Consider the following 26,639-nt stretch of genomic DNA (forward strand, 5'->3'; position numbering starts at 1 on the left):
CACTAAAAAACTATACTGACTTGGTCAGGATCCATGCAGCCCGGCCGAATCTATCAGGGCTATTGCAGTGACGGACACACGTTTGATGCAGTGTGAGTACATGTGTGCGCTTCTCGTGTTCTCACAGAAATGGTGAGGTAGCAAAGTGCAAAGAGCATGACCGTCCGCTGGAGTTCTTCTGCAAGACAGACACCCAGGTGATCTGCACTTTCTGTGCCGTCGTGGGGGACCACAAGCAGCACGAAGTGGTGCCTGTGCTTGAACGAGTGAGATGCCATTCTTTGCCTCCAACTTTTTCAACTTTTGTGTAAATATTTTCTTGAGTGCCATTTTAAAGGGGCACTAAGGATGAATTGAAGTGGGGTCTGTATGTATAGGTTGCCGCATTTTTGCAGCTAGAGAATGTCAAATGTTGTCAGCAATAAGTATCGCTCGCTGCTGAACAAATATCAGTCCAGCTGGAAGGAGCCAAATAATTGATTTTTACAGAGAAAAAAAAAAAAGAACTGGAAGGAGTTGTATTTTGTGTTTTCTTTAAATAGTCTTTAATTCGTAAACTGCTGTGAGAAAACGTTTTGCTGAATTTAAGAGGGGATGAGGGGATCGGAGGTGAAATTTTTCTTTTTTTGGTACAGAGCAGTGAAATTTGGCATGCTTATTGGGAAGTCCACTAAATGCTCAAATACAAAATTTCACTGAAATATGTTAAATAGTTTTGGCATAAAATTTTTATACACTTTGTAACTATACCGAACTTGCAGAAAAGCATGGCATGACAAAACATAGTAGGAGCCTGGAGTCACTCTTATCAAAGTTTTACCAAAAGGAATGATTAATGCAGTGACGTTCTCCAAATATTTTTTGCAGCCAGATTTTTTTTTACACAGGGTGTTATATCCGTTCTTGCATAATGCACTCGTTATTGCCGTATGAAATTGGTGACAAAGTGAAAAAATGAAAATTAATTCAGAAATATAGGAATGTCACGGCGTAAACAATTTATCTAGGAACACAATGCAATAAACCGCATGAAAATTCTGGAAGCCTTTGTTATGTTATGGTTTCTGCAAGCAGGGCAGTCGGGCCAAAGAGGACTTTAGAGAGAAGTGGCATTTTCACGGAGATTTCAGCCAATCTCTTGCTACCTGAGGTCAACAATACATTTTTAAAAACCACTTCTGGGCTGTTACAGGGAAATTTTTTTTTAATTTTTTTTTAAAATAGACGTTATAGATACCAAATCGGGCGTTTTCCCAGGTATATATTTTTTAGATTTTCGCAATTTAATCTCGATGGCCTTCCTAAGAGACAATGCAACAAAATTCTTCATTCCGTAAATTGACTTAGTATTACATCACAAGAGGGCACTAAAAAAAATGGCATTTGTATTAGAAGTGAGCACCAGGAATCGCTCGCAAAAACAGTTGTTTTTCAAACCGAAACTGGAAAAGGGTCTGTGATTACCAAGTGCCGTGAATGTCGTAAAAAATGGGCGCACTCTGAACCACTCAGGTGCAGTAGTTTTGGCAGCTCGCTGCTTCCCACAAAAACCGCAGCAGGGCGGGCACACATTACAACCGTATGTTGTGAGCAACGCAAACGCCAATCTCATGAATTCACGGAACTGCAAACAAATGCCCTCCAACCGGGACCCCATTTTGTTTTGCAGCATCTGCTTTCGAAAATCTTCTTCGGTCAACGACCAGAGATTTCGCTGCTAGTAGAGCTTTTGCAAATGCTTTAAATAGCCACAGCCAGTGTGATGTTTCAAATAATTCTGACCAAACCAAGCAAGGACCAACCAGAGCACCATTTGAAAGAACACAGATCGTCGTATGCCGCACAGTGCTTGCTCTTTGCCGTACTTCGGAAATGTATGTGGCGTGCGTGTTAATATGCGGCATGCGCGTTCATGCCCCTGACAACTACACACTCTCACCTAAAATGTCTGAACTCTCTTCCATAGAATCAGAGTAGAGCAGCCTAGCCACATTTCAGCCACCAGCCTTTCAATTCAAGCTGTGCGTTGTCCGTTCATTCTCGGTGGCTCTGGCTTGAGAAGGTTTTCGGTGGTCAGTACATACATCATGTCCAATAAATTGCTTAACTGCACGATACGCCGCCAGGTACATGCGTCATCCGCTATAGAGCGCCTTAAACGCTTAGAACTGGTTTTAGTCAAGCAGTCAGGAACAATGGAAAGTGAGAGTAGCGCATAACGGGACAAAGGGACAGAGAAAGACAGACACAACACAGGCGCTAACTTCCGACTGAAAGAAACCAGGGCGGCCAAGACGAACGTAATCCGTGAGGGGAAACAGGCGCATGCGCCCAGAAAGATAATGAAAAACAGGTGAATGAGGATCTACGGAGTTGCACGATTCAGCGTTTCTTTAAGAAGGCCAGCTCTCTTTTGGACAGGGAGATAGACGGCTTGCTTACACATTTATCGTCCAAGGCAGCGATACGAGCTGCTTCAATAATCTCTCGCGTTAACTGATCCCGGTGTCTGGCAACGATCGAGCACTTGTCCAGAAATGGCACACAACCACACTCCTTGCAGTGTAAAGCCAGATTACTGCCAGTAAAAGTTCTCAAGTTATTTTTGTGTTCGCGAAGTCTCTCATTCAAGCACCGACCTGACTGACCAACATACCGCTTACCGCAAGAGAGAGGGATGTCATAAACAATGCCTTCAGTACATTTCACGAATTTCTTTCTGTGGTTAATGGTGCACTGCAGCTTATGGGGACGTTTATCAGCGGGCAAAGTTTTTTTGGAAAGCGCACTTAGTTTTTCAGGGGCAGAAAAAACGACACGAACATTAGCTTTTGTCCCAATTTTCTTGAGATTGTGGGACAAGCAATGAATGTAAGGAATAACGGCAATTTTGTCTTTTTTTCTTTCTGAAGGCACGGACGGCAGTTGACCTTCCTGGCGCTTCTTCTTTAGTATGCCTTCGGCGACAGAAACACAAATATCAGCTGGGTAGCCTGCTTGATGGAACCTTGCGAGTTGAGCGTGAAAGCTCTCGCTGATTAGGTGGGGGCATGACTTTTCCAGAGCATTCTTCAAGCATAAATTAATAATGCCCCTTTTAACGAGTTTAGAATGGGCAGATATATAGGGGAGTAGAGGTTTGTTTGCCCGAGGTGCATAGCTCCAACACAGGTGGTTGTCCAGGAATTTAAAACGGATATCAAGAAAGCGAATCTCGTTGTCGGTTGGCATTTCGTTAGTCAATAGCAGCGGTGAAAAACACTCTTGTACCTTAGCTAAAATACCGGATGCAACTTGCTCTAAGCACGATGGCGTACACTCAACAAGGAAAAAGAAATCGTCAACAAAACGAAAGATCTTGACGACATGAGGGCTGGTAAGCCTTTCTTGGAGGCTCCTGTCAAGATGTGCCAGATACAGGTCACTAAGTACAGGGGCTAGACAAGACCCAATGCATATTCCCTGTTTCTGAATGTGAGCAGCGCCTTGCCAGTTTATGAAAGTGGAGCGGAGATAAAAGTGTAGCAATTCTAAAAAACCACTGACGGATAAACCGGATTCATTCTGAAATGACACAGCGCCGAAATGATGGATCGAATCTTCGACAATTGTAAGCAGGTTATGATGGGGCAAGGAGTAATAAAGATCTTTCACATCAATTGAGAAACCAAGAAGGCTCTTGTCAGAAAGCGATTTCACAGCACTTAACACTTCCTCTGAACTACGTACTAGAAATGGGTCATCTATCGTCAACATGTTTAGTTTTTCTTTTAGAAACACAGCGATTGACTTTTGCCAAGTGTCCTGTTCGGAAACGATTACCCTGAAGGGAACGCCAGCCTTATGCGTTTTTGCGCTGAAAAACACTTCTAGGAAGAGGCGCTTACTACTTTCGATGCTGCTGGCTAGTCTTTCGAGATTAAGCTTGAGACAAAGTTTTTTTGCTTGAACCTTAAGTTTGGGAAGTGAAACACTTCTTCCACATTTAAACACTTCTGTTATGGCATGATTGGCTTTTTCATTGAATACACCGTGGGGAAAGACAGCAAACCCGCCCTCTTTGTCAGAGGGGATGACGCAAAGCGACTGTTCGGCTAGGTAGTACACGACACGATCCACACGAACTTTTGAAGGATGAGGCTTACAGTACTGTAGGACGTCTACGCCATCGGAGGTGCACCGGCCAGAGTCCTCTTTGTCGGCTAGGCGAGACACACGTCGCACCATGGAAAGTAGCTCATGCGGAGTCTTCGAAGTCTCCCTTGCAAACTTGGGTCCAAGGGACAACAACCGGTTGACGTCCTCAGGAAGGGTGACTCCTTCGGAGACGTATACGCTGTTGCATTTTCTCGACCCCTTAGGTGGGCAGAGGGATCGAAGGGATCGGAGTTGAAGTTGCCACAGGGCTTCAGTTGTTTGGTCCGCTAGAAGCAGATACGCTCGCAGCTGACGTTTAGCGGCGTTAGGTTCCAGTGCCTGTTGGAGTCGCACGGCTAAGTGCTCCCTCAGAAGACGTACATAACGATGACATTCAGATTTTACAATCTTGCATATTCTGCGGGAGTGCCCAGTGGAGGGGTTGAGACCATTGAAGAGAAGTCTGACGTCGTCGGGTAGAATCCCGGAGCGGAGGCAAAAAGCTGCAGCACGTGCTTTGCACACAGTGGCAGCAATAACGGACACGGTCGCACATGGGCCTTGGGAAACACGTAGAAAGACGCCCGAAGAACTAGAAACGTAATTTACAAGGGTAGAAACTTGGGCGAGTCGGTAATGGTGATCCATGGAAAGTGAGAGTAGCGCATAACGGGACAAAGGGACAGAGAAAGACAGACACAACACAGGCGCTAACTTCCGACTGAAAGAAACCAGGGCGGCCAAGACGAACGTAATCCGTGAGGGGAAACAGGCGCATGCGCCCAGAAAGATAATGAAAAACAGGTGAATGAGGATCTACAGAGTTGCACGATTCAGCGTTTCTTTAAGAAGGCCAGCTCTCTTTTGGACAGGGAGATAGACGGCTTGCTTACACATTTATCGTCCAAGGCAGCGATACGAGCTGCTTCAATAATCTCTCGCGTTAACTGATCCCGGTGTCTGGCAACGATCGAGCACTTGTCCAGAAATGGCACACAACCACACTCCTTGCAGTGTAAAGCCAGATTACTGCCAGTAAAAGTTCTCAAGTTATTTTTGTGTTCGCGAAGTCTCTCATTCAAGCACCGACCTGACTGACCAACATACCGCTTACCGCAAGAGAGAGGGATGTCATAAACAGTGCCTTCAGTACATTTCACGAATTTCTTTCTGTGGTTAATGGTGCACTGCAGCTTTTGGGGACGTTTATCAGCGGGCAAAGTTTTTTTGGAAAGCGCACTTAGTTTTTCAGGGGCAGAAAAAACGACACGAACATTAGCTTTTGTCCCAATTTTCTTGAGATTGTGGGACAGGCAATGAATTGTCCCGTTATGCGCTACTCTCACTTTCCATGGATCACCATTACCGACTCGCCCAAGTTTCTACCCTTGTAAAGTCAGGAACAGCTTTTTGTTAGTAAACCAGCCAGAATCTTCCTGAGAAATAAATGAAAAATGAATGAATGAGAAGCGTAGAACATTGTCACGGTTAGCTTTATGATGTACCGAGTATATTATGAGCCATTCTAGCCAAAGTCAAATTTAATTGTAATTGGCCTTTAAGGAATGAATTTAATGAAAGCTAAATGAATGCTGCAGCTGCTTTAAACCCTGCCTACTTGTAGGCTTGCCAGGATCATTCTAAACGGAGGTTCTGAGTGCTGGCGTTAAATTGCTGACCTGTGGAGTAGAAATTGTGCATGTTGAGCCATGGAGAAATGCAGCTGAGTGAGCAGTCAAGGGAGTGCAATAATGACATAAGATGATTTGATATAAATTTCTCTGTATGGTGATGGGTGTCGCTCATCTACTTTCTGCGACTGTTTCATTGTGACATGTGGTGATGACATTAGAATAGATCGGTACTTTTTCATCAGTGAAGGTGCTGTCAGTGACACTGGGTCTTTTTCAACTACTCGAAACAGATGTGTGAACATTTGAAATTTCAAACAGAGGAAGCGCTATTTCAACTTCATGGCATATACAAAAATCGTGTAATTTCTCCATTCACCTTAGTTCACAGTAAAGCATTGGGGCATTACCGAACGGTGTTCACTATAGTCGGACCTCGCTATAATGGTAAAATTCGTAACAGAATAAGGGATATAACACACAAATATTTATTGCCCTTGGAAGCTCCCGTAGATACCTTTGTACGTACCGCGTCATTTTTAAAAGAAGATTTCTCTAAAAAGGGATGTAATGACCCCCATGTGAACCCCACTGGTCATTTTGCACCAAGTAAATCATTTTGTAACTGTGCTCAGCGCTTCTTTCCCCATTTGATGCTGCAGATTGAAATTACCACACATAGCCCGCCGTGTTGAGCATCGCACGAACACTGGATGATTCTCTGGACGATTTGTCGACATTGGCAGTACAAAGTTTTGATGCTGGTATGCCCACCTTCGCCTAAGCTCGGCACCATGACCTGCAGAACGTCGAGCAGTGTGGTGCTCACAGCCTGCTGCATTATGCTGCGGTTTGATAGGTTCGAAGGTCATTGGAGTTTCTAATTCTCCAACCTCCTTGCTGTACCTGTCCCACTGAGAGCGTGCTGTGCTTCTCGGGTTCCGCTTGCAGTTTAGTTTTTGTTCTCATGGCACGTTTGTATGGTTTCACCATTCGGCAGTACATTTCGTGTGCTTGATGGACCCTCTAGTCCCGCTGGCTTTATAAGGCCAGGGTTAGTGACGGCGATGGAAAACGAAAGCACGACACAATTTCCGTTGACCAGTAGGCAGTCATGACCAAAGCATTCTCGCCAGTTGTGAGTGAGAGTCTGGTAGCGAAGGACTTCTGTGTAGCTCTGAACGCATTGTCTACAACCATTGGCAACAAAGCAGCAGTCACTGACATCATCAGCTGCAGCATTTTCATGAAAAGAGCTAGAAAGACGCTGGGATCCCTTGCCCTTGAAACATTTTTTGAGAGAGCTTTTCAGAAAAAGTGGTTTTTCTTTAGCCCTTGGTCTGGCATATCCATTCTCTAACAAGACAGTGCTGTCATGCAGTGAAATTTTTATTGCCAGCATACTCGCGCATCGTGCAGAGAAGCCAACTGAAACGGGTGCTCACAACAGAATTGCCATCATGTGCACTCTTTCGCAGTAGCAAAGGGGGCAGAATATTCTGAATAGGTTACTCTCCGTCCTCTGTCATTACATTCCCCCTTTGACCCACTCTCTAGGCACTGAAGCCAATGTGGGCTGCATAAAATACAAGTGCGCACTGGCAGGGCTGACACATTTGGCTGGTGTACCGGCATTTGACAGTGTCGGGGGCACTGCGCATACACGTGTTGAAGGCTCTGTCTACAGGCATCGTTGTCCGTCTAAATGCTAGTTATGCTGTCCTAGGTCTACACTGGGACAGGTAATTTCGTTGGCGTGCAACAGTTGTGGCTAATAACACCTATGGCTGTAACGAAGAAATCGTGGGGCCCCTTCAGCTTCATTACAACAAGGCTCAATTGTTGTTCAATATGTAGGATCTCACATGTGCAAGAACTTGCTCTGTATTGTAGAGTTCATTACCAGCCTATGCCAAAAAATGCACACATGGTAGTGCCTTGCAGCTGTGTGCCACTACCTTAGATGACTGATTTTTCGGATTCCCATAATTCTTATTTGTGCGATATTTTGGACTTCTTTGACGAAACTCGTGCACCTCATAGGAACATGGGCGTATTCAAGACCAGTATTTCGAACTCAGTGCTGTCCAAAACGTTGATTGTTTGGACTATAATGATGCCAGCAATACTGTGGAGGTCATTTTTTTGACTGAGAGTTAGTTTCTTTGGTGCAATATAGATTATCAGGCATTGCTGTCATAGCTAGCATGCCTTTCGCTGCCATGAAAGGCACCATCTTAGATTTAAACAGGGTCAGTTGGATTGGTTGACTTAGCCATTTGTAGTTCATCATTGCCACTCAAGATAATGGCACGCTCTTAGTTGCCGTCAAGGTGGCCTAAAAAGAACAGTTTGAGATTGTGTTGAAAACGGGGCAGATGCAGCATGCGCCGTGGCTTGGGGGCTGCAGCCTGCGGTGTGGGGTGCATTCGAGGGTGCTTGCTTCTTCCCATGGGTTCCCTTTCTCGTTCTTCGCAACCGTCATTCCTTATGGAAGCACTGTTCTCGCTTCGCATGGTGTGTGCATTCATTTACGGCATGACCTGTGGCCATGTCGCACTGTCTGGTATCATGACGCGAGGTGGCGCGGTCGTGATGAAAGCATGACTGTGGCTCATACACAGTCCAGTATTATTGCTTGCAAGTGGAACGTAGGGAGCGGCGAAGTTCACGGTTTTTAAAGCTGGTTTCTCGCAGATAATTGATTTTTTTAATTTATGAACTTTTCAGACTGTTCCGTTATTCGGACGAATTTCCGGGTCCCACTGAGTTTGAAAAATTGGTCAGTCACTGTGTATGTGCTATCGGGGACAGAACTGGTATACTCCATGCAGCAGGAGCCGGAGCAACGGAAAACTGCATCACAACGCCATCTACAGGCGGCATCTGTTATCGAGACAGCCAATAGGAGCCCTTTATTATATGCAGGCATGTCGCTTGCCTCGTTTCAAAGTTTCATGCATGAGCTCGCCAAAGTTCCGAGCGGCGCCGCGCACGCCGGCTCTGAAGCCATATCTCGAACACGCATGGAAAAAAAAAGAAGACTCAACATGAAAAGAGGGCCACCAGATTGCTACTGCTGTGGCGCCGCTCGGCATTTTGGCGAGCTGAAGCACGAAACACTGAAATGAGTCAAGAGACCTGCCTGCAGTTAATAAAAGGCTCCCATTGGCTGTCTCGATCCCAGATACCGTCTGTAGATGGCGTTGCAATTCAGTTTTCCGTTGCTCTAGCTTCCGCTGCATGGAGTATACCACTTTTGTTTCCAATAGTACATATCAAACTAATTGCACCCACCTAATAAATGTGTTCACGGTATAAGGTGCTGACCTGGCACTGTTGCTACACGCTCACAGATCTGAAAGAGGGTAGAGTACCACACAGCATGTCATTGAATGGTGTCATGGTGCATTCAGATGACAAGGTGTGAGAACGCTGGCGCTGCAAAGGAATGAGTACCAGTGCTTTTTACATCACTGTAGTAAGAGATGGTGGACATGGTAATGGGGCGCCAGCCTCCATCATCGTGTATGATAGCTCCGCCCACTCTGCTATCATACACAAAGTTTACGGCTCAAATAGCTATGGCGATGAATTTGTTTCGTGAATGCCAACACGAATATGTGAGAAGCGACAATTCGTCTTTGCCATCACTCTACGAATGGAAAATTTTACAGCCGCGAATAAATTGTCGCACTGAATAACGAAAACCTAGATCTAGGCTCTAGGCAGGGGATAGAACTGTGTTATTTCAATTGTACCGGTGTCAGACAATGCAGAGGAGTGAGCTCTATCCCGTGCTTTTGTGAACTGAAAACTGTGGCTTAGTTTTAAAGTGATGAAAAAGTGCACTGAAATATTTCATGCAAAACTTCATTTAAGAACGCAATTCTTTCACTTGTGAAAAACAAAACGAGGTCAGGGTGCCGTGCATAAAGCTTAACTCCAGGTTCCTTTTTTTTTTTTGTTGTCATGTAGTCGTCTGTAATTCTCAAGTTGCGTCTTCTGTCAATTTGGTCTGTGCAAAATCGTCCTTCATGCACGGTTATCTCTAGAGCATTTGATGTGGACATATTCCCGTGTTTGAACCAATTACTCTTTTTTTTTTCACTTAGCCACATGGAAAATTTGGCAGCAAAAATGAACGGCATGTGTGTGCTCGAAAAAAAAAATGTTGTAGTGCTGCCTCGTGGCCAAGTCGCCCTCTGATATTAACAGTGGCGGAGCATGTACGTCCTGTCATACCTTCGTAAATTCCAGATGATCGGTTTACATGATTGGCCCGAAATAATTGTTTTCTGCTAACTCGCATCCTGTGAACTTTTGCTGTCAATAGTGCCTTCCGCATGATTAAGTTTTTGACCATCTCTTGTCCGCCAACAAAGTGTTTAGATGATAGATTGAAGCCCTTTTGGTTGATGCTTGCAATCCAAAGACGCCCCTCTTCTGCGTCCGCTGTAAAGTGGTACAAACAAACTCAAGTGGCCTGCACCGATACACATGCTGCGGCTGTCAGTGCATTTCGCATAGTTCTGGAACACGGGGGTAGCCGGACGACCTTGAGTCTCAGTTCATGGCGATATCTAGATGCAAAGTGCTTTGCAACTACTTCGTTGCGCAAAAGACTGCGTGGCACATACGCATTTTGCATACCATGCCTTGTTTTCCCTGCTGCCGTCGCATACCAGGGAGGTGGAGTGGCGTACAGAGTTCGTGTTTTTTTTTTCTCTTTGTCACGAAAATGATGTATAGGTTCATTAAATGGCATTCATGCAGACACTGGTGCAGTTAAATGTGTTCTATCTTGCAGTGCTAGGTGTTTCTTATTCAGACATTTCTGTATTTTTTTTTTCTCTGTTCAGAACAAAGCAGCACTCAAGGAACTGAAACCAGCACTGGATGAAGCTTCAAAGCCTTTTGTCGGCCTGAAGCGAACTGCCAAGGTATGTTATTTCTTAAAATTATGTGAACCTCAAGTTAAGACCAGCATTCTTAATGCTAACAGGACCAACGAGACCAAATCCTCTGTACAAATAAACCGGAGTTTGAATTAAGCGAGTTCAAATTAATGAGATTCCACAGTGATGAGAGAGTTTTGTTGAGTTTCTGAGAATGACCTTGCACAAAAAGCACTATTTGTAGAGCTTCATTTTTTATTTTGTTTCTTCCTGTTAACTTTTTATTAGGACAAAATGGTGACCTTGAGTCATTTTAAAAGACTGAAAAGAAGTGAAAAAAAAAAATGAGAGCATTTTGCCTAAACTCTATTAACTTGCGAAAGCAGAGTTGCATGAATGTTCGCTTGTCCTGTTACTTTACCTTTGGCTTGTCGTGCTCTTTTTCATGTTGTAAATGGTCTGATTTTAATGTAATTAAACCGAGTAGGACGAGTAAAAGTATTTAAGGCTACACCACCTCAAACGCAACCGTATGAAAGGACTGCACAAGCAGTGCGCGGGATTCCGACGCCGATGGCTGTCGGGAGCGGGGGATGGCGGAGCGCGCCAGCGACGGGCTGTGGGCGCTAGTATCGGCCAAGCGCTAGGAGTGCAAACGATGTTGTGGGATCGCACCACCATCAGAAGTGATGGCACAAACTCACAAACATCACAAGATCTTGCTTGGGGTTTATCCATCGGTACTTCCTCACTGAGAGAGGGAGCGAGACTTCATGTCTTTTTAAAAGTTGCATTGAGTTGCAAAAAGCTTGAGTTGCATTGAGTTGCAAGGAAGTGATATTCATGGTGCGCATAATTGTGTTGAAACTGCCCTGTGACATGGGCAGTCTTAATGGTCACTGAGACTAGTGGTCATTGAATTTTCAAAAGTCATTTCTGCGTGCCACTATTGTTTATTTTGGAAAGCAGGCCTTTCGTGAGGGTAACATGGTAAATTTTGACACCTTTGCACCTTAGAGGGCTCAAGCTAGTTAAAAGCTTTTTCTTGTAAAATACAAGTCTCTGATCTGTGATGTTTCTTCCCCACAACCACATGCTTGCATGCAGTTCCTATTTTTGTCACAGTAGAATCTTGATGACATGAACACGGTTGATGCAAAGTTCGTAATGATACGAATTCGTGAAATTCCCCGGCCGGAGTGCATTGTGTACAATGGGCAAAATTTCGTTTGTTCCAAACAGTCTCCCAACTCACTACGGATGATAGGAACGTGTGAGCTCCGACTGCACCCTCGAGCACTAAGCACTTCCTGCACATCGGCGACTCAGTGATCACTAGTTGTGCTGTATGCACAGTGAGTAGTGAGCTGTGGCCACACAGTCATAAATGAATCTCATCACCAGTAAATGCGAATGCATTTGCCATGCCTCTCCCTAAGGGTTCTGTTCGATTTGGATTGTACGAAATTTTGTATGATGCGAATATTTTCCGCAACCCTGTGAGATTTGTATCATTGAGATTCCACTGTAGCTGACCTGTGGCTGCCGTGTCCACTAACTCGGCTTTCGGCTGAACGGTTCGGCATGTCGCCGATGAGTGTACATTACAAGACACAGTCCAGATAGCCCAGGTGTGAAAACAAACACGCTGTGGCGCGAGCAGCGCTGCACCCGCTACACGGAAGGCCCAAAAGACAAAGATGACTGAGGCGAGCACTGTGTCAGCGTTGGCTTTCATAGTTGCGGTATCGCTGGAAACCAACTTCAAAGCAGGCGTTACCTTATTGTTTACACCTTTCAACTGGTGAAAGTAGATGAGAGGTGAAGTAGTAGTTATTTTAGGTACTGTGATGAGAAAACCGGCACTGCAAAGCATTTTGACGCGGGTGCACAGCCTTCTCTTAGGAGAGCACTGCCAATGTCTTGCGCTAACAATACTGGTGTAGGGGTACGCCTCTTTCACGCTTCTCTGCTATGTTTTCTTGTGTTTAGACGAAAGTACTCTTTTTAGAAGGGTACCACATAAACCTGCGTTCCAAGGATAAGTGCACCGTGCGCCTTTGCGCAGCAGTGCTTCTAGTGATGCTAGTAGGCATGCTCGCATCTCCTCAATGCATGATCATGCTGGCCCATGCTGACGACACGCCTCTGTCCAAAGCAGCAACCTTGCAAGGTTGGTCTATGCAAGGACTCATCGCATAAGTCACGGGTACCCCGTCCTCCAACTGCTATACGGCGTGTTGCGTGCCACTTCCGGCGGATGTGCAGTGCCTTCACTGACATCCTTTGATTTCGTGTTGTAGCTCACAGTGACGCTGCAAAGCGGAGGCGCTAAGATCGGCGTTCCCAGCCGGCGAAAGAGGAAAGTAAAGATGAACAGCACGGTGCTCGGTGCGCACGCACGGCACGGGCTGTTCAGGGCTAAAAGCCTGCTACGCTTGTCCTCTTGCTTTGGTGCTCTGCTGCGACCCCACAGATTTCCTACAATGTAATGGTCAACTCTGACCATAGCCTCCTCCGGCAGCGGTATGAAGGCACGATCATGCGTGCGCAGTGCGGTCACGTGACTGTGCCGTGTGGATTAGGATGGAGAAATTGCGGCATCATATGCGACACTTCCAAAGTTACAGCCATGGTTGTACACTGAACTCTGTGGGATGCATCTCGGTACCGCACAAGTCTGGAGTGTGAATCATGTCCGAAATTTCTTTGCCTACGCAAGTGTGAAAGCATTTTTTTACTTTTTTCAATTTTCTTAGTGAATTTTCTTTCCGCATATGTTATAGAGTCCAGTGAATTGACTCTTTTTCTCTCTACTACGTTTTCAGTTGCAAACTATTCGAACAACATGATGATTCGCTTTATGTTTGCTTCAAACTGAAAATTCATCATCCGCACGCGCTTACCAAGCTGTGCAGTCGTATTTCATTTGCAGTCTTCGAGCTCCAGATGCTTAATGCAATGCAGACTGCCCCCTCTCGGTCAAATATGGCTTTATTGCGAGCAATAGGACAGCAGCTTGCACCACTTTTTTTGTGCGTGAGAATTATTCGAAAACCCCTGTGCAGTCTGACAAAAATAGAGGTCGTTGCGGATTTGAGCGGAGCTGATCTCAAATCGTGTCGCGTTTTGAAGCTGTAGAGAGTGAGCGGAGTTCAGAAAAGCATCAAGGAACTTGTCTCAAAGAATCGTGCTATAATTTCATGTAAAAAAATTTGAAATGTATGGCAAACACATTTTAGTGATTTTCCAACAATGCTCTATTTCAGCCAATTATTACTCTTTAAAGAGGATTCACTCATAAGCCCCCCTAACTTGCTTTTAAGTTTTTGATGGACACAGTATATTGATTGGGCTGACACTGTTGCAAAAGTTTGTGTACTTAGTGACCAAACTGGCATTTAACCTTGTGTTCTGCACATGGTAAGCCGTTGTTGCTTGTAAGTCCAGCACAACTAAAAGCTTTAGTATGCCAGCATTTCTGTAAAAACATCATGAAGCTGATGTCAGCTGTATCTACATATGCTGAGAGCTTTTTTACTTTATGAGAGGACAATATTGAGTGATATTTGTTAACATGTCCCAGGCCAGTGTTTGTTATTTTTCTTCATTCTTTTTTGTTCTGAGACGAATTTAAAGAACCACTTAAATTGTGTGCAGAAACTTGAGGCCATCTGTAACAGCGCTGAAGGGGATCACATCACGCTGATTGGACAGGTTCAATCGCAGTTCCAGCACCTACATTGCCTTCTGCAGCTTCGGTAAGCTTGGGTGGATAGGATTGTATGTTTCTGTATATTTCTTTTGTGCATATTTATTTAGCACTCATATTCTCATGAACTCCAGTGCAGCATTTGATTGTTTAAAAAAGATAACTATTCGATTGGTGTGATGCAGCACCCGGCTTGGTAGCAAGACGCTGGAAGTGGTAAAGGAATATGTCTACTTAGGGCAGGTAGTGACCGCTGATTCGGATCATGAGAGGGAAATAACTAGAAGAATAAGAATGGGGTGGAGCTCATATGGCAGGTTCTCTCAGATCATGAATGGCACTTTACCAATATACCTCAAGAGAAAAGTATACAACAGTTGTATTTTACCAATACTCACCTACAGGGCGGAAACATGGAGGCTAACAAAAAGGATTCAGCTTAAGTTAAGGACAACGCAGCGAGCCGTGGAAAAAAAAAATGATAGGTGTAACGTTAAAGAGACCGGAAGCGGGCAGAGTGGGTGAGGGAACAAACACGGGTTAATGACATCCTAGTCGAAGTCAAGAGGAAGAAATGGGCTTGGGCAGAACATGTACTGTGAACGCAAGATAACCGCTGGTCCTTAAGGGTAACGGAGTGGATTCCAAGAGAAGCCAAGCATAGCAGGGGGCGGCAGAAGGTTAGGTGGGCAGATGAGGTTAGGAAGTTTGCAGGCATAAGGTGGGCGCAGCTGGCAAAGGACAGGGTTAATTGGAGGGAAATGGGAGAGGCCTTTGCCGTGCATTGGGTGTAGCCAGCCTGATGATAATGGTGATGAAGACTGCTGGATGGTACAGCTGGGAATCATGTTTTATGCAGTGAAGTCAAAGATGACGCTAAAGGAGCAGGGCAGGCTTTTGCACCAGGCTTACCCTTTTATCTTTACGTATTTTTTACTTCAGCATTTTTACATTAGTGTTCATGATAAAAAAAAAATTGACACAGTCACACATTGAAATTTGTCTTAACTGTTGAAACATTGTGTCATTTTTGCCTCTCCTTTGTTTTCATTGAAAAATGTTCTTTCATCTGATATTATGCGAGCGGAATAATTATTTGTACAATTTGTATTTACTTTGAACTCAAAGGGGCGGAAGAGTCAGATGGGCAGATGAGGTTAGGAAGTTTGTCGTGGTAATGGGGCAGTAGTTAATGCTTGACAGGGTCAGTTTGAGGCCAGTAAAGAGAGGCTTTTGTGTTGCAGTGGATGTTGTTAGGCTGATGGTGGTAGTAATTGTTATTGATGTCTGCTTCATCAGTTGATGAGATTCATGTGCACTGTTATTTATTTTGCATGTGCTTGCCCACAGTATGCACCAGTTGTTGACAGACATCAAAAAAATTCACGAAGACCACTTGCAAGGAGTTCAAGATCAGGTAAGGAGAGCCCGGTGTTTTGTGAGAAGTTCTCCTTGTGCGCACTTGAAATCTAGTGCAAATGTTCACTTCTGTATGTTTTGAATCTTCTGCATACTTCTTTTTTTTTTTCTAGCTGAAGATCGTGACGTCGAAAATTGCTGAATTCAAGGCCTTGCAGAAAGGTCAGCAGTGTGTCTAAATCTTCCTCAAGCTATGCCTAAAGAATTAAATAAGAAGGAAAAGCCTGTGTTGACATTATTGAATCTTGGTTTGAAACTCCAGGAAGTTGAAATTAATCCAGAGCCCTCAGCTATGGTGTCTCTCATAGCCCATGTGAAGCTTTGAGGTGCTAAACCCCACGTAACGTTTTTAACATTTTTCTTGCCAGTAACATTTGATTTGCATTTCTTTTCTTTTATAGAAAGTTTTTGTCACTTATAAATCTTGGGAAATGCCAGCTCTGATGTTGTCAAGATAATTAGCTTAGTGCCAAGTGCTGCCTAGAGTTCATTGTCCCTGGTACATTGCAGTGGATTTACAGTGCTATTTATTTAGCTTTAACGGTTACTGAAGGACCATCTTTTCCTTTTTGCCTGTGTGGTTGTGTTGGCATTTGTGAGAACAGTATGCATATATATATACAGTCATTTCTCGATAGTTTGAACTCTAAAAGCACCAAAAATTTGCCTGCTGATTAAGAGTTCAGGGTGCTCAAGGTTTAAATTTTAACTTCTGGTAGTTTTTTATGAAGTGTCTTGTGGCCACATAAAAGCATGCATTTTTTATGCCATTATTTTGATATTTTATTATTTTGGAACTATTTTCATACCATTAGTAGCAGTAAATGATGATGATGTCAGTGATGATGCTGGTGATGAAGGTTGGTTCACCTTCACGTTCCTTTCTCCCGTTACCCTTTCCTTAGAAGCCAACTCCGCTGTTGCCGCAAGCAAACCAGACAACGCCACCCATCTCCTGGATCAGCTTAAGTTATTTGCTGACACTCCAGGCTACCTTGTGGATGACATTCAAGACCACAAGCTGGCAATTGAGTGAGGAGCAACTTCAGTCTCACAGCTAGCGAGGCCAACGTGAAAACCTTGTCGACCGTGTCTAGTGTTTGTTAGCCTTAGTGCTTGTGTTTTGCTGCCTTTGCTGGATGATTTTCCACGAGTTTTGTGAGGTTCTTAGGAGAAATGTGCAAATGCAAGCTATACAACTCTGCGCTGCTGCTCCTCGTATATCATTGAAAGGGCCCTGAAACACTCCTGCTGGCCCATTTGTGGGTTTATTTTGATTCCCCACAATTCCTTATGGCAGGATTAAGTGTTGGAACCTTTTATAACAGGTGAGGGTTCTGACCCTCCTTAGCCGCTATCCTCCTGTTGTCTCCTCTGGGGTCTGCTGTTTAACGTTAAGCATGTTGGTGCCTCGTAGTTTGAATGTGTGCGTTTTTTACCCTTCCCAGGATCACATATGATTCATCACTGAAGGAGGCGCTGAAAACTTGTGGTGTGATGCGGTTTACTGCACCCAAAAGGTGTGTGGACCAAGGTATCTTTCAGATAATGTGCATGGGGCATGTAATTTTTTGGTTTGCTTCGTAGCAAGTTGGGCATCACAGTGCTTAAACAGCCTTTAAAGCAAGGGATAGCATCTCAACAGAAATGAGAAGCTGATAGATTGCCCTTCAGGAACACTGCCAGCATTTTTTTCTGTGCGTCAAGGTGGTTGGCTGAAAAAAAATAACAAAGTCCCTGATTTCCTCCTTCATTTACACCTTCATAAAATGTGGCCATCATGACTTCATGTATACAATTTACAACATGTGTGTCTCCAGTCGGTTTAGCAAATCGGAGAAATGGAGTGAAAGCAAAGCCTCAAGGTATTGTGGCCTCACCATTTGGAAAGAGTGCAAGTGAACTTTAGAGCTTTTGCTTGTGCTTATCTTGTGCTTGTGAAGTTTCTGACTTTTAAGTACTTATTTCCCTATGGTGTCCGTTTTAGGTGGCGGGTTGGGACATAGTAAATCTTTTAATCTTATCTGGAGTTTGCTTAATGGAATTGCTCAAAATACATACAACATTTGCAGTCAAGACAGAAAGCTGGGCTGATTGATGGTTCATGATTAATTAAAATGACCTGCGCATAGGACTGGGACTGAGGGACAGAGAAAGGACAGGATTAGCGTTCGTCCTGTCTTTTTCTACCCCTTTGTCCAAGTGTTGTGCATTAGTCTTTTTAATTAATTAAAAATGTTTGCAAACATGTAAGAGATGCTGGTACAATATGGTAATCTCAGTTCGCCCAGTTAAAGTCGCGCATTCTTGCAACAAAATTTTTTGCCTGGATACCATTTTTTTCATGTGCTTGGTTAATATGAACATTTTTCGTGGTCCCAATGTCTTCAAGTTAACAAGGTTTTACTGTATATGCTTTTCATATCTGCATTATAGGTGCACATAAACTGATGAATATATGCACATAACATATGCACAAATGCAATACTATGCGTATGAACGGAAGGAACTTACTTAAAGGGGTTTGGACATCGAATTTTAAGCCTATAGTAAGCTTATGGGCTTCCTCTGTATGGAAGGTCACCCACGGCGAAGTATTGGACGCAACAAACGCTTAAAATATATTATAATTGAGCTCCAAAGAGTCCCTAAGGGCTCTCTCTCACTATCGAGGCCCATCGCTAGCGCTGTAGGTGGTGACGTAGAGCCGTGGGAACGATATCAGTGAAGAGCAGTGACATCACAACACAGTAACGTGACGTACTATGAACGGCAATGCGCGACATCGGCCTGGTGCTGCTTTGGCGACTCAGCAGTCAGTGTGCAGATCGGCATATATTCTGTCGCTGACACACTAGCTGGCATCTCATATCGGCGGCCAAGCGAAACCTTCACGTCGATAAGACGATGACTCTCTTGTTTGCACCTTCTCTGTAATACGAATAAGCGAAACGAGCGACTACATTTCATATGTTCACCCTTCTGCTCACGTGCAATACGAATAGGCCTAGCGAGTCCGCCGGGTTCGTATGTGCAATGTCTGCGATTGTGGAGAGCGATTTCACAAGTTTCAGCAAATATAAATGGTCATCGAGCGTAGTTTTGGCAATACTGACATGAAATCGAGGATTTTTTACTTCTTAGGACGCAAATACATCAAGTGGAAAGCGCCGCTGGTAGGTGGTGTGACCCATTCTGTCCGTCAATAGGTCTCCTCGATTTGGCTGCACTTTCTGCACCATTTCAGGAAGTGCGGCACTCTCGCACTCGATTTGACAGTGCAGTTAGTGCCATCTGCACTTCGGCACTCGATTTGGCCTCGTGCTGCACGAGTTCTTCTGCACTGCTGCACTAGCCTTCCGGCGAGTTCTCTTCTCGTGCAAGTAGTGCAAGGTGCTTGGCGCGCTCCGTAGCAGACGGCTCCGCGGCCATGCTACGGTGGCTATGCTTGTCTTAGCGAGCGGCGTTGAGACCATGGTTGAGAGGGCCGTGTACCCGTGAGAGACGCGGCATCTGCGCCGGGCCCTCACCAAACAGCTGAAATGATAGTGCGCGTACATGTGTGTATGCGCGTGTGTCTGTGTACACGCGTAAGCGACTGGCTGTCATGGCGCTTCTCGTCTTTCTGTCCAGCCTCGCACGTTGCTTACACCATTTCTCTTTTGTGTGCAATTATTATAGACTCGGCACGATGGAGCGCTTCCATAAAGAGGAAGATTGTGAGATGTTTTATAATACGTGGGCGATCGCAACTTTTGTGACTCGCTGCGACATCAGTACCTCCGCTTACGACAGCGACTGGGCTTGATCGAGGTCGCGCCGTCAGCCCACACCTTCGCCTGCCAGTTAGCCTCTGACCGTCACGTCGCCGTCACCGTTTGCCGAAAGTGAACGCCATTGAGTTGAGTTCAAATATAGACCAGGCAACTCTTGGCGGACAACCGCAGTCACTTTTCGATAGAACGGAAGCAGTCTGAATCACGCGTATGTACTGTAAAAGATCATCTCGAGCGGTACTCTGAATAACCTCTCGAATTCATTGCTGCCTCTTCAAAGTACCCATTGAATCAGTGACGGTCGACCGCGGCCTGCGCCACTTTGCACAACGCAACGGAAAGAACGGTGTCAAATTTTTCACCACTTTTGGAATTAACAACTTTTATAGCCGCTCCACGAGATGTGCCACTTCGAGCAAATTTGCACAGCATTCAATGCAGCTAGCAGAATCTCACGCCAAATCGAGGAGACATAATGATGCAGGCTGCCCGCGGCAGCAGCTGCAGTCGTCGGCGTCGCTTGAGGGAAACAAATTAAGCCATTTTGTTTATCTGAAATGGGTGCCGAACATACCTCTAGATAAACCAACTTAAATTCAAGTACTGGACACATCGGACAAAGCAAAAAAGCAGTTACAAAGAGTCAGAAACACCGGTCCTGCGCAATGTCAATAATGTGGCTATGAAGCGTTCCCCAGGCTGGTGCTCGCATTCTTCAGCGATTCTTGCAAAGTTATCGCGCTGTGCAAACAAGTAAACCCGCAACCGGCGCAAAAGAGATGAGCTTGCTTAACCTAAGTGGAACGCAGCTTGCAATTCATGCCAAACTAACGCGCAATTTCTGCCTGTATACAGATGCATATATATGCGTAAACAAAGGTAGCGGCGAGATGCAGTCATCGTCATGGGTGCCTTCCTGGAGGAGTTACATACACGTGCAGTAAATGCTGAGTCCTGTACACTGGAAGCATTTGTTTAGTGAATACATGGACTGTTTGCTAAACTAGCAGCAGATAACGTAATCAGCAGGCACGGGACCCTGAGCAGTCTCGCAGCGCAGCTGTACGGGCAGCGCTAAGTGAAGACAGAGACGGGTATTGGTCGGTAGGAAAAGTGAGGCATCGTGTCGCTGTAATGTGACCAAGGTCAGCTACGGGCCATCGACGAAGACGTCCGCCGAGCATTGGCGTTGGCGTGGCAAAGTGAAATACAATGCTGAAACCATGTTGGCATACGCGGTTTGGCGATTGAGATCGGCTGAAGCGAGCCGCTTGGTTTCGGGACTCAGTGTCGTTCCTCGCTCGCTTGGCTTTTCTCAGCATATCGCAGTACCAACCAAGTTTATCTGCACATCATTTCAAAAGACGCTGCTATGCACAGCATGTGTACGAGAGCAGACGATGCAGCAATACGTGTGTCACAACTTTTGGGGCCCATGTGACCAGGTTTGTTGCTGCTCTTCCCTGATCGTGACGTTGCAGTGCGCACCGGCGCTCAGAAACTGAAACCTAAATCGCTCAGTATAATAATGCAGTAAAAAATTATTTACTGCACATACATGAATTGCGCAGCGTGTATCACGCGTCCGGGGCCAATACACAACGTTTGAAACAATGAACACGCCAACCAAAAATTTGGTGTCCCCACCCCTTTAATGGTTGGGCAGGACTGCACCTGGCAGTATTGCGCAATCTGTACTGATAACTGTGTATGTGGGCAAAGCCTAATTTTATTGTTGGTGTCTGACTGAAAAGTGAAAGCCATCATGTAAAGATTACCAAGTTCACTGTGACTCTTAACGATGAGCTACACTTTATGTTCCTAGACTGTACCTGTTGTAAAGGCTTGTCTTTGGTGTGCAGGTTGTCTCTTGTGTCTGAGAAAGACCTGCCTGAAGGGTATACAGAGGAAGAACTGGATGATACAGGTATTTGTGACATCCTTTGCTAACAGCATGTGCAGAGGAGGTGATTTTGCAACGGGTGCATCCCGTAAAGCGCTAACCGCATGAGGCGACAAATCGCGCGATGGGCTGAGGGCCGCCGGAGCACTGTCGCTCATCGCGTCGCCCAGGTTCTGGGTTTGCAGAAAATTTCGCCCATCGCCCGGAAGTGCCGTGGCCCAATGTGGCCAAAGCCCAATGTGGCCCTTCTTAGTCTTCGAATTGGGGTCCGAGACCCATTTCCCAAGCATTTCATCCCAGATAAGCCAAGCGCCAGGCCAGGGGAAATACTGTACCCATTATGTGACTGCCTGGTAGTATACATCTTTAGTAGCACTGTATCACCAACTAGCCCACCACTCCGCACTTCTGCTTCTGGAAAATGCCTTTTCAATCTCCTTTTGCACAAAGCAGGAAGGTAGAAAATTCAGATCACGTAGTGTACATGCTGACATGATTTTGTAGCCAGAGAAACAAGACAGTGCCATTGTCTTTCTTTTTGTAGCGATAGCTACCTTACGGTAGCATTTTGAGCCTTCAGCCTGGCTGTCACGTGGTTGGTCACGTGGTGCGGAGCAGCTGCCGGCGGTGCGGCGCCTTGGCTGATCACGTGGTTGGTCACGTGACCAAGTTCCACTTGGCCAGCTGTAGCTATTGCGTCACTCCAGGTTTAACCAGAGCTAAACCACCGCCATTTTTTTTGTGATGTGTTCATTTGTATCGCTATTTTATTCCAGTTGTATTTTTATTTTTTCCAACCTGCTGCTTCTCATTCATTGGTCCTGCAAGATACTCTGAATAAGTAAAAATGTTTCCTTTGTTTCACTGTTTATATAGTTACAGCTTCTGTACTAAGGCAAGTTAGTGGAGGAGGAGTGGTCATGTGCCATTTTGTTGCAAATGACTGCCTGTTAGGATGCGAGCTTTTACGTCAAGCGGGATGCCAAGTGGTTGAGCATCCGCCTCGCATGCGGGAGGTGCGTCGTTTGATCCCCAGTGCCGCCAGGTACCCACCGGTGATACAATGGGTGCAAGCTTTCCCTTGGTCTGGTGTTCGGCTTAATTAGAGTGAAATGCTTGGGAAATGGGTCTTTGACCCTACCTTGAGAAGTCGAAAATGCCATGTGTCATGGCGTTCTTTGGCCGTAGATGCCCTTGCACCATAAAAATCCATAATCATCATTTTACTTCACATTGACATGTCCTATTTCTGAGTTTTGCTTCTATATTTTTAATTTGTTAATCAAATGTTACTCTGAATGTGCATGCTGAAAACACTGAATATGCTCATCAGAAAAAAAAATTGTGCATTTGTCTGCTGCTGGACAGCGGCTTTATGGCCTCATGGCAGTGCTCGCCCTTGTGATAAAACATTGACCAGCCTTGCCGTTTTTATCGGACTGTCGGGCATTGTGTCCTGGCTTCTGTACTATACACCTGAACGCACTGTATAATGGCTGTGTCGTAGCTCTTTCCCTGCAAGCTCCTCTTTTTCCCCTATGATTTCTTTCTGCTAGCCTTTAGAGCCCAGCTCTTAGGCGCCCGTTCCCGGGTTCCCGTTCCCGGCCATCGTTAGCGTAACCAAGCGAGGAGGATTAAAAAGATCGCAAAGCAAAGAGAGCACTAGGAGGAACGCGAAGGAGGAGGGTAGGGCAGTAGCATGAATAAGTGCTCTGTGGCGGTGACTCTATAATAGATGGTGCCATTGTAGAGCGTGTCGTCGTTTGGTCGCGTGAAGAGAGGCTCACAGTGGCATATCGCTCGCTACACGTGATGCCCGGGCAGGAACCCAGAGCCGCCTCCATTTGGCACTGCGTGTTCCATCTGCGGTCGCCTACAGTTCAAATACAGCAGCAGCTGCATTCAGAAAACGCATTACCGAGAAGTGTAATCGTTGATCAGTTTTTTTATTCGTTCATAGCCCTTCCCACTGCCAGTCAGTCTAGGCTTAGGGGTTGCAGTGCAGCTAGCTTCTTTCCTATTTTCCCCATAATGATTAACAATACCACCACTTCCACCCAGTTAGTTGCAGATAATGTTGATTTCACAGTTTTTACTCTAAAAAAAATGTCAGTCACATATTCAGTATTTCTAATGCTTCATCATCAGTCTGTGACCACTCACAGACAAGACATTGGAGCTAACAGAGAAGACAGTGCTGTGATTGGAATTTAAGAAAAAAAAAATACGCTAAGAAAATGGTTTTGTCATTGGCAACTTTTGTAAAATGAGAAAAGTTAAAAGGCAGTAGACAGGACACTTGCATCCAAGACAACTTGAGGATCAAACCGATTTCAACATGCGGCAAGAGTCTACTGCATGCTTGATGAAACCATACGGGGATATATGTGGCATTTTGCCTGCTTGAAGTTACCATATAAATGCGTGAAAGGGCCACACTTCTTTTCCCAGATTTGAGGGCCAATTTTCAGTGTGCGGCTCATCCACGCGATGTGCAAAAAAAAAATTATTTGAAGTAAAAACACACAAATCAGGCAATGAGCGGCATTTGTTCTACATTCAGTCGTCACTCGAGAAGTATTCCGACTCCGAGCTGGTGCTGTGCTCTGGTGCATGCTCATCCCACAATAAGTCTCGCAGCCCGTCCACTGTCAACGCGTAGCCGTTGTTCCGGGCTTCCATCACTTAGCAGAGCAGTTCTTCTAGTTGGGGAAGCTTGCACGGCTTGGCTCAGAAAGGCCGCTTTTTGCAGCTTGTGTTCCTCGATGAATCATTTTGGTTGCACCGTCGTCAGACACACTTCTCGGCCTTGTCGAATTTCCTGCCCGCCGCATGCTTGCCGTGTTCGACAGCAAACTCCCAGCCATGTAGCTATTAAGGTGCTTGCCGATCATGTTGAAACTGCAATGCTCGGTGGCAGCACGCGAAAACCACAACTGCGGTGAACACGCTACCACAACTCCCGTGCCTTTGACAGCCACAAAAGGCTAGAGCTGGTGATACTGATGCCGATATAAATAGCGGGAGCTCGTGGCAGAAGAAAAAGTTGACTATGATGATGATGATGTTGAGCCGCGGGCGCCATCTGTGGGCAGCACCTAGAAGCTCTTGTGCGCATGCGTCGCCTCCGCGATCAGGTGTGCTGTTGCTCGCACCCGGAGCTGTTCGGGAGGCCACGGCGCATGTATTTCGAAGGCTATTCCCGTGTGGGTCGTGGAAAGTTTGGGTGCGGCCCTACACTGATATTATTTTTTTTTAATATATCTTTCGGGAAAACGGTGCGGCCCATACACGGGTGTGGCTGTTACACGCGTTTATACGGTATGCCAGAACCTCGAGGGCCATTTCTATCTTTGCACTTTACTCATAGAGCTGCATATTACTTAGTTCTTGGCTTCTCCTGTGAAGACATGTTTGATTGGCTTTCAATTGAGTAAGCGCATGCTCTTGTTTCTCTGAGTTGCCCAATTATTGTGTTCACCTTGTTTCTCTTGTGAATGCTTGTTTCTAGATGCTGAGTCTGAGAGTTCCAAGCAGTCCGCGGACGAACAGTCAGCACGGCCATCAAGCATCTCAGGGGATGAGTTACCGCAGGCAGAACCTGCGGTAGAAACATGTGCGTTCATCATCTGCTTGGTCACTTTGTGGCTGAGGATTATATTTTACTGCTGATTTTTGTGCAGAGATTGTTGCTTGTTTACACATGCAGGAATAAATGTTTTAGGTAAACCATTGGCTAGTTCATAACCAGCTCTCAAACATTTGTGATTTTGGGAGATGGCTTTTGCTTAATACCACTTGACTTAATCAGCTTTGGTTGTAGTACCGTCCTTTGTTAGGGGGGGGGGGGGGGGACTTTAGAATAGCTAATAATAAAATATGCTGCAGGATTTGTATAATTAAAGCTTTAATAGAAATTCACACAAAAGATTCCTAGAAACGGTTGTTACAAAACATATTAAATTCAAAAAAGTGTTTGAGAGCATTTTTTAGTTTTTTATTAGTCTTACATAATTATACCTTTTTTCTCTAAGATGGCTGGTAACACAGCTCAGATTAGGCAAGTGGCCCATTCGTCTTGCACTTCTGGATTTAGAATCATGGGCCTACACTGAAAACCATTGTTTTTGTAAATTTAGTGTATTTGGTCTCGCTGTCTTGATCTGTGCAGCCTCTTTCATTATTCCTTTGGTATTTTCAGTGCTGCCTCCTTGCTTAATTTGTTAGTTTCGAATAGCTTATCTTTTATCAGCCATGTATTTGGATGTGTCAGGGTAGATATGTAGTGCAGTCCAGGAGTGGTGTACAACTCCTTGAACGTTTTATTTTTCCCGCATGTCTATCACCAAAGCATATACCTGCATCATCAACAGTTGCGTGAATGGTCTTCAAGTTTGAATGTGTTGTTCATGATCATCTCGCCCGCAACATTTGGTTGAGTGCTCTGTTTACATCATGTGTAGCGATAAATGCATTACTAAAATGAGACAGCCGCCGCGGTGGCTCAGTGGTTAGGGCGCTCGGCTGCTGGCCCGAAAGACACGGGTTCAATCCCGGCCGCGGTGGTCGAATTTCGATGGAGGCGAAATTCTAGAGGCCCGTGTACTGTGCGATGTCAGTGCACGTTAAAGAAGCCCAGGTGGTCGAAATTCCCGGAGCCCTTCACTACGGGTTCCTCATAGCCTGAGTTGCTTTGGGACGTTAAACCCCCATAAACCAATCGGTGGTTATGGCACTCGGCTGCTGACCTGAAAGACGGGGGTTCGATCCCAACCGCGTAAGTCGAATTTGATGGAGGCGAAATTCTAGAGGCCCGTGTAATGTGTGATGTCAGTGCATGTTGAAGAACCCCAGGTGGCGGAAATTTCTGGAGACCTTCACTATGGCATCCCTCATAGCCTAAGTTGCTTTGGGACGTTAAACCCCTATAAATAAACAAACTAAAATGAGACAGCTAGCATCAAGAAAGCATGCTAGTAATTCCATTGTGAAAGCTAGAAAACGAAAAGCATACTGTTGAATTATGAAAAAAAAAATGAAAAAATTGGCATGAAACAAGGCCAATTAGTGTAAATTGGGTACGACTATCTTGGGCCCTGCCCACTTTTGGCGCCAAGTCGAAGGTCACTTGAAGTGAACTGAAGTATGTGACTGCCTCTAATT

At 45.2% G+C, this 26,639-nt stretch overlaps 1 protein-coding gene across 1 annotated transcript in view; it reads left to right on the plus strand.

Moving 5' to 3' along the window:
* qin (tudor domain-containing protein qin) overlaps positions 1–26,639 on the plus strand; it is an 86,225-nt gene that overhangs the window by 7,490 nt on the left and 52,096 nt on the right. Inside the window, exons 7-15 of the mRNA XM_077632184.1 lie at positions 128–266; positions 10,631–10,711; positions 14,327–14,427; positions 15,729–15,795; positions 15,911–15,959; positions 16,703–16,829; positions 17,246–17,317; positions 21,436–21,500; positions 24,988–25,092. Of these exons, the coding sequence (XP_077488310.1) occupies positions 128–266; positions 10,631–10,711; positions 14,327–14,427; positions 15,729–15,795; positions 15,911–15,959; positions 16,703–16,829; positions 17,246–17,317; positions 21,436–21,500; positions 24,988–25,092 (806 nt within the window). The remainder of the gene's footprint in view (positions 1–127; positions 267–10,630; positions 10,712–14,326; positions 14,428–15,728; positions 15,796–15,910; positions 15,960–16,702; positions 16,830–17,245; positions 17,318–21,435; positions 21,501–24,987; positions 25,093–26,639) is intronic.

This window comes from Amblyomma americanum, chromosome 7 (assembly GCF_052857255.1).
Source record: "Amblyomma americanum isolate KBUSLIRL-KWMA chromosome 7, ASM5285725v1, whole genome shotgun sequence".
NCBI lineage: Eukaryota > Metazoa > Arthropoda > Arachnida > Ixodida > Ixodidae > Amblyomma > Amblyomma americanum.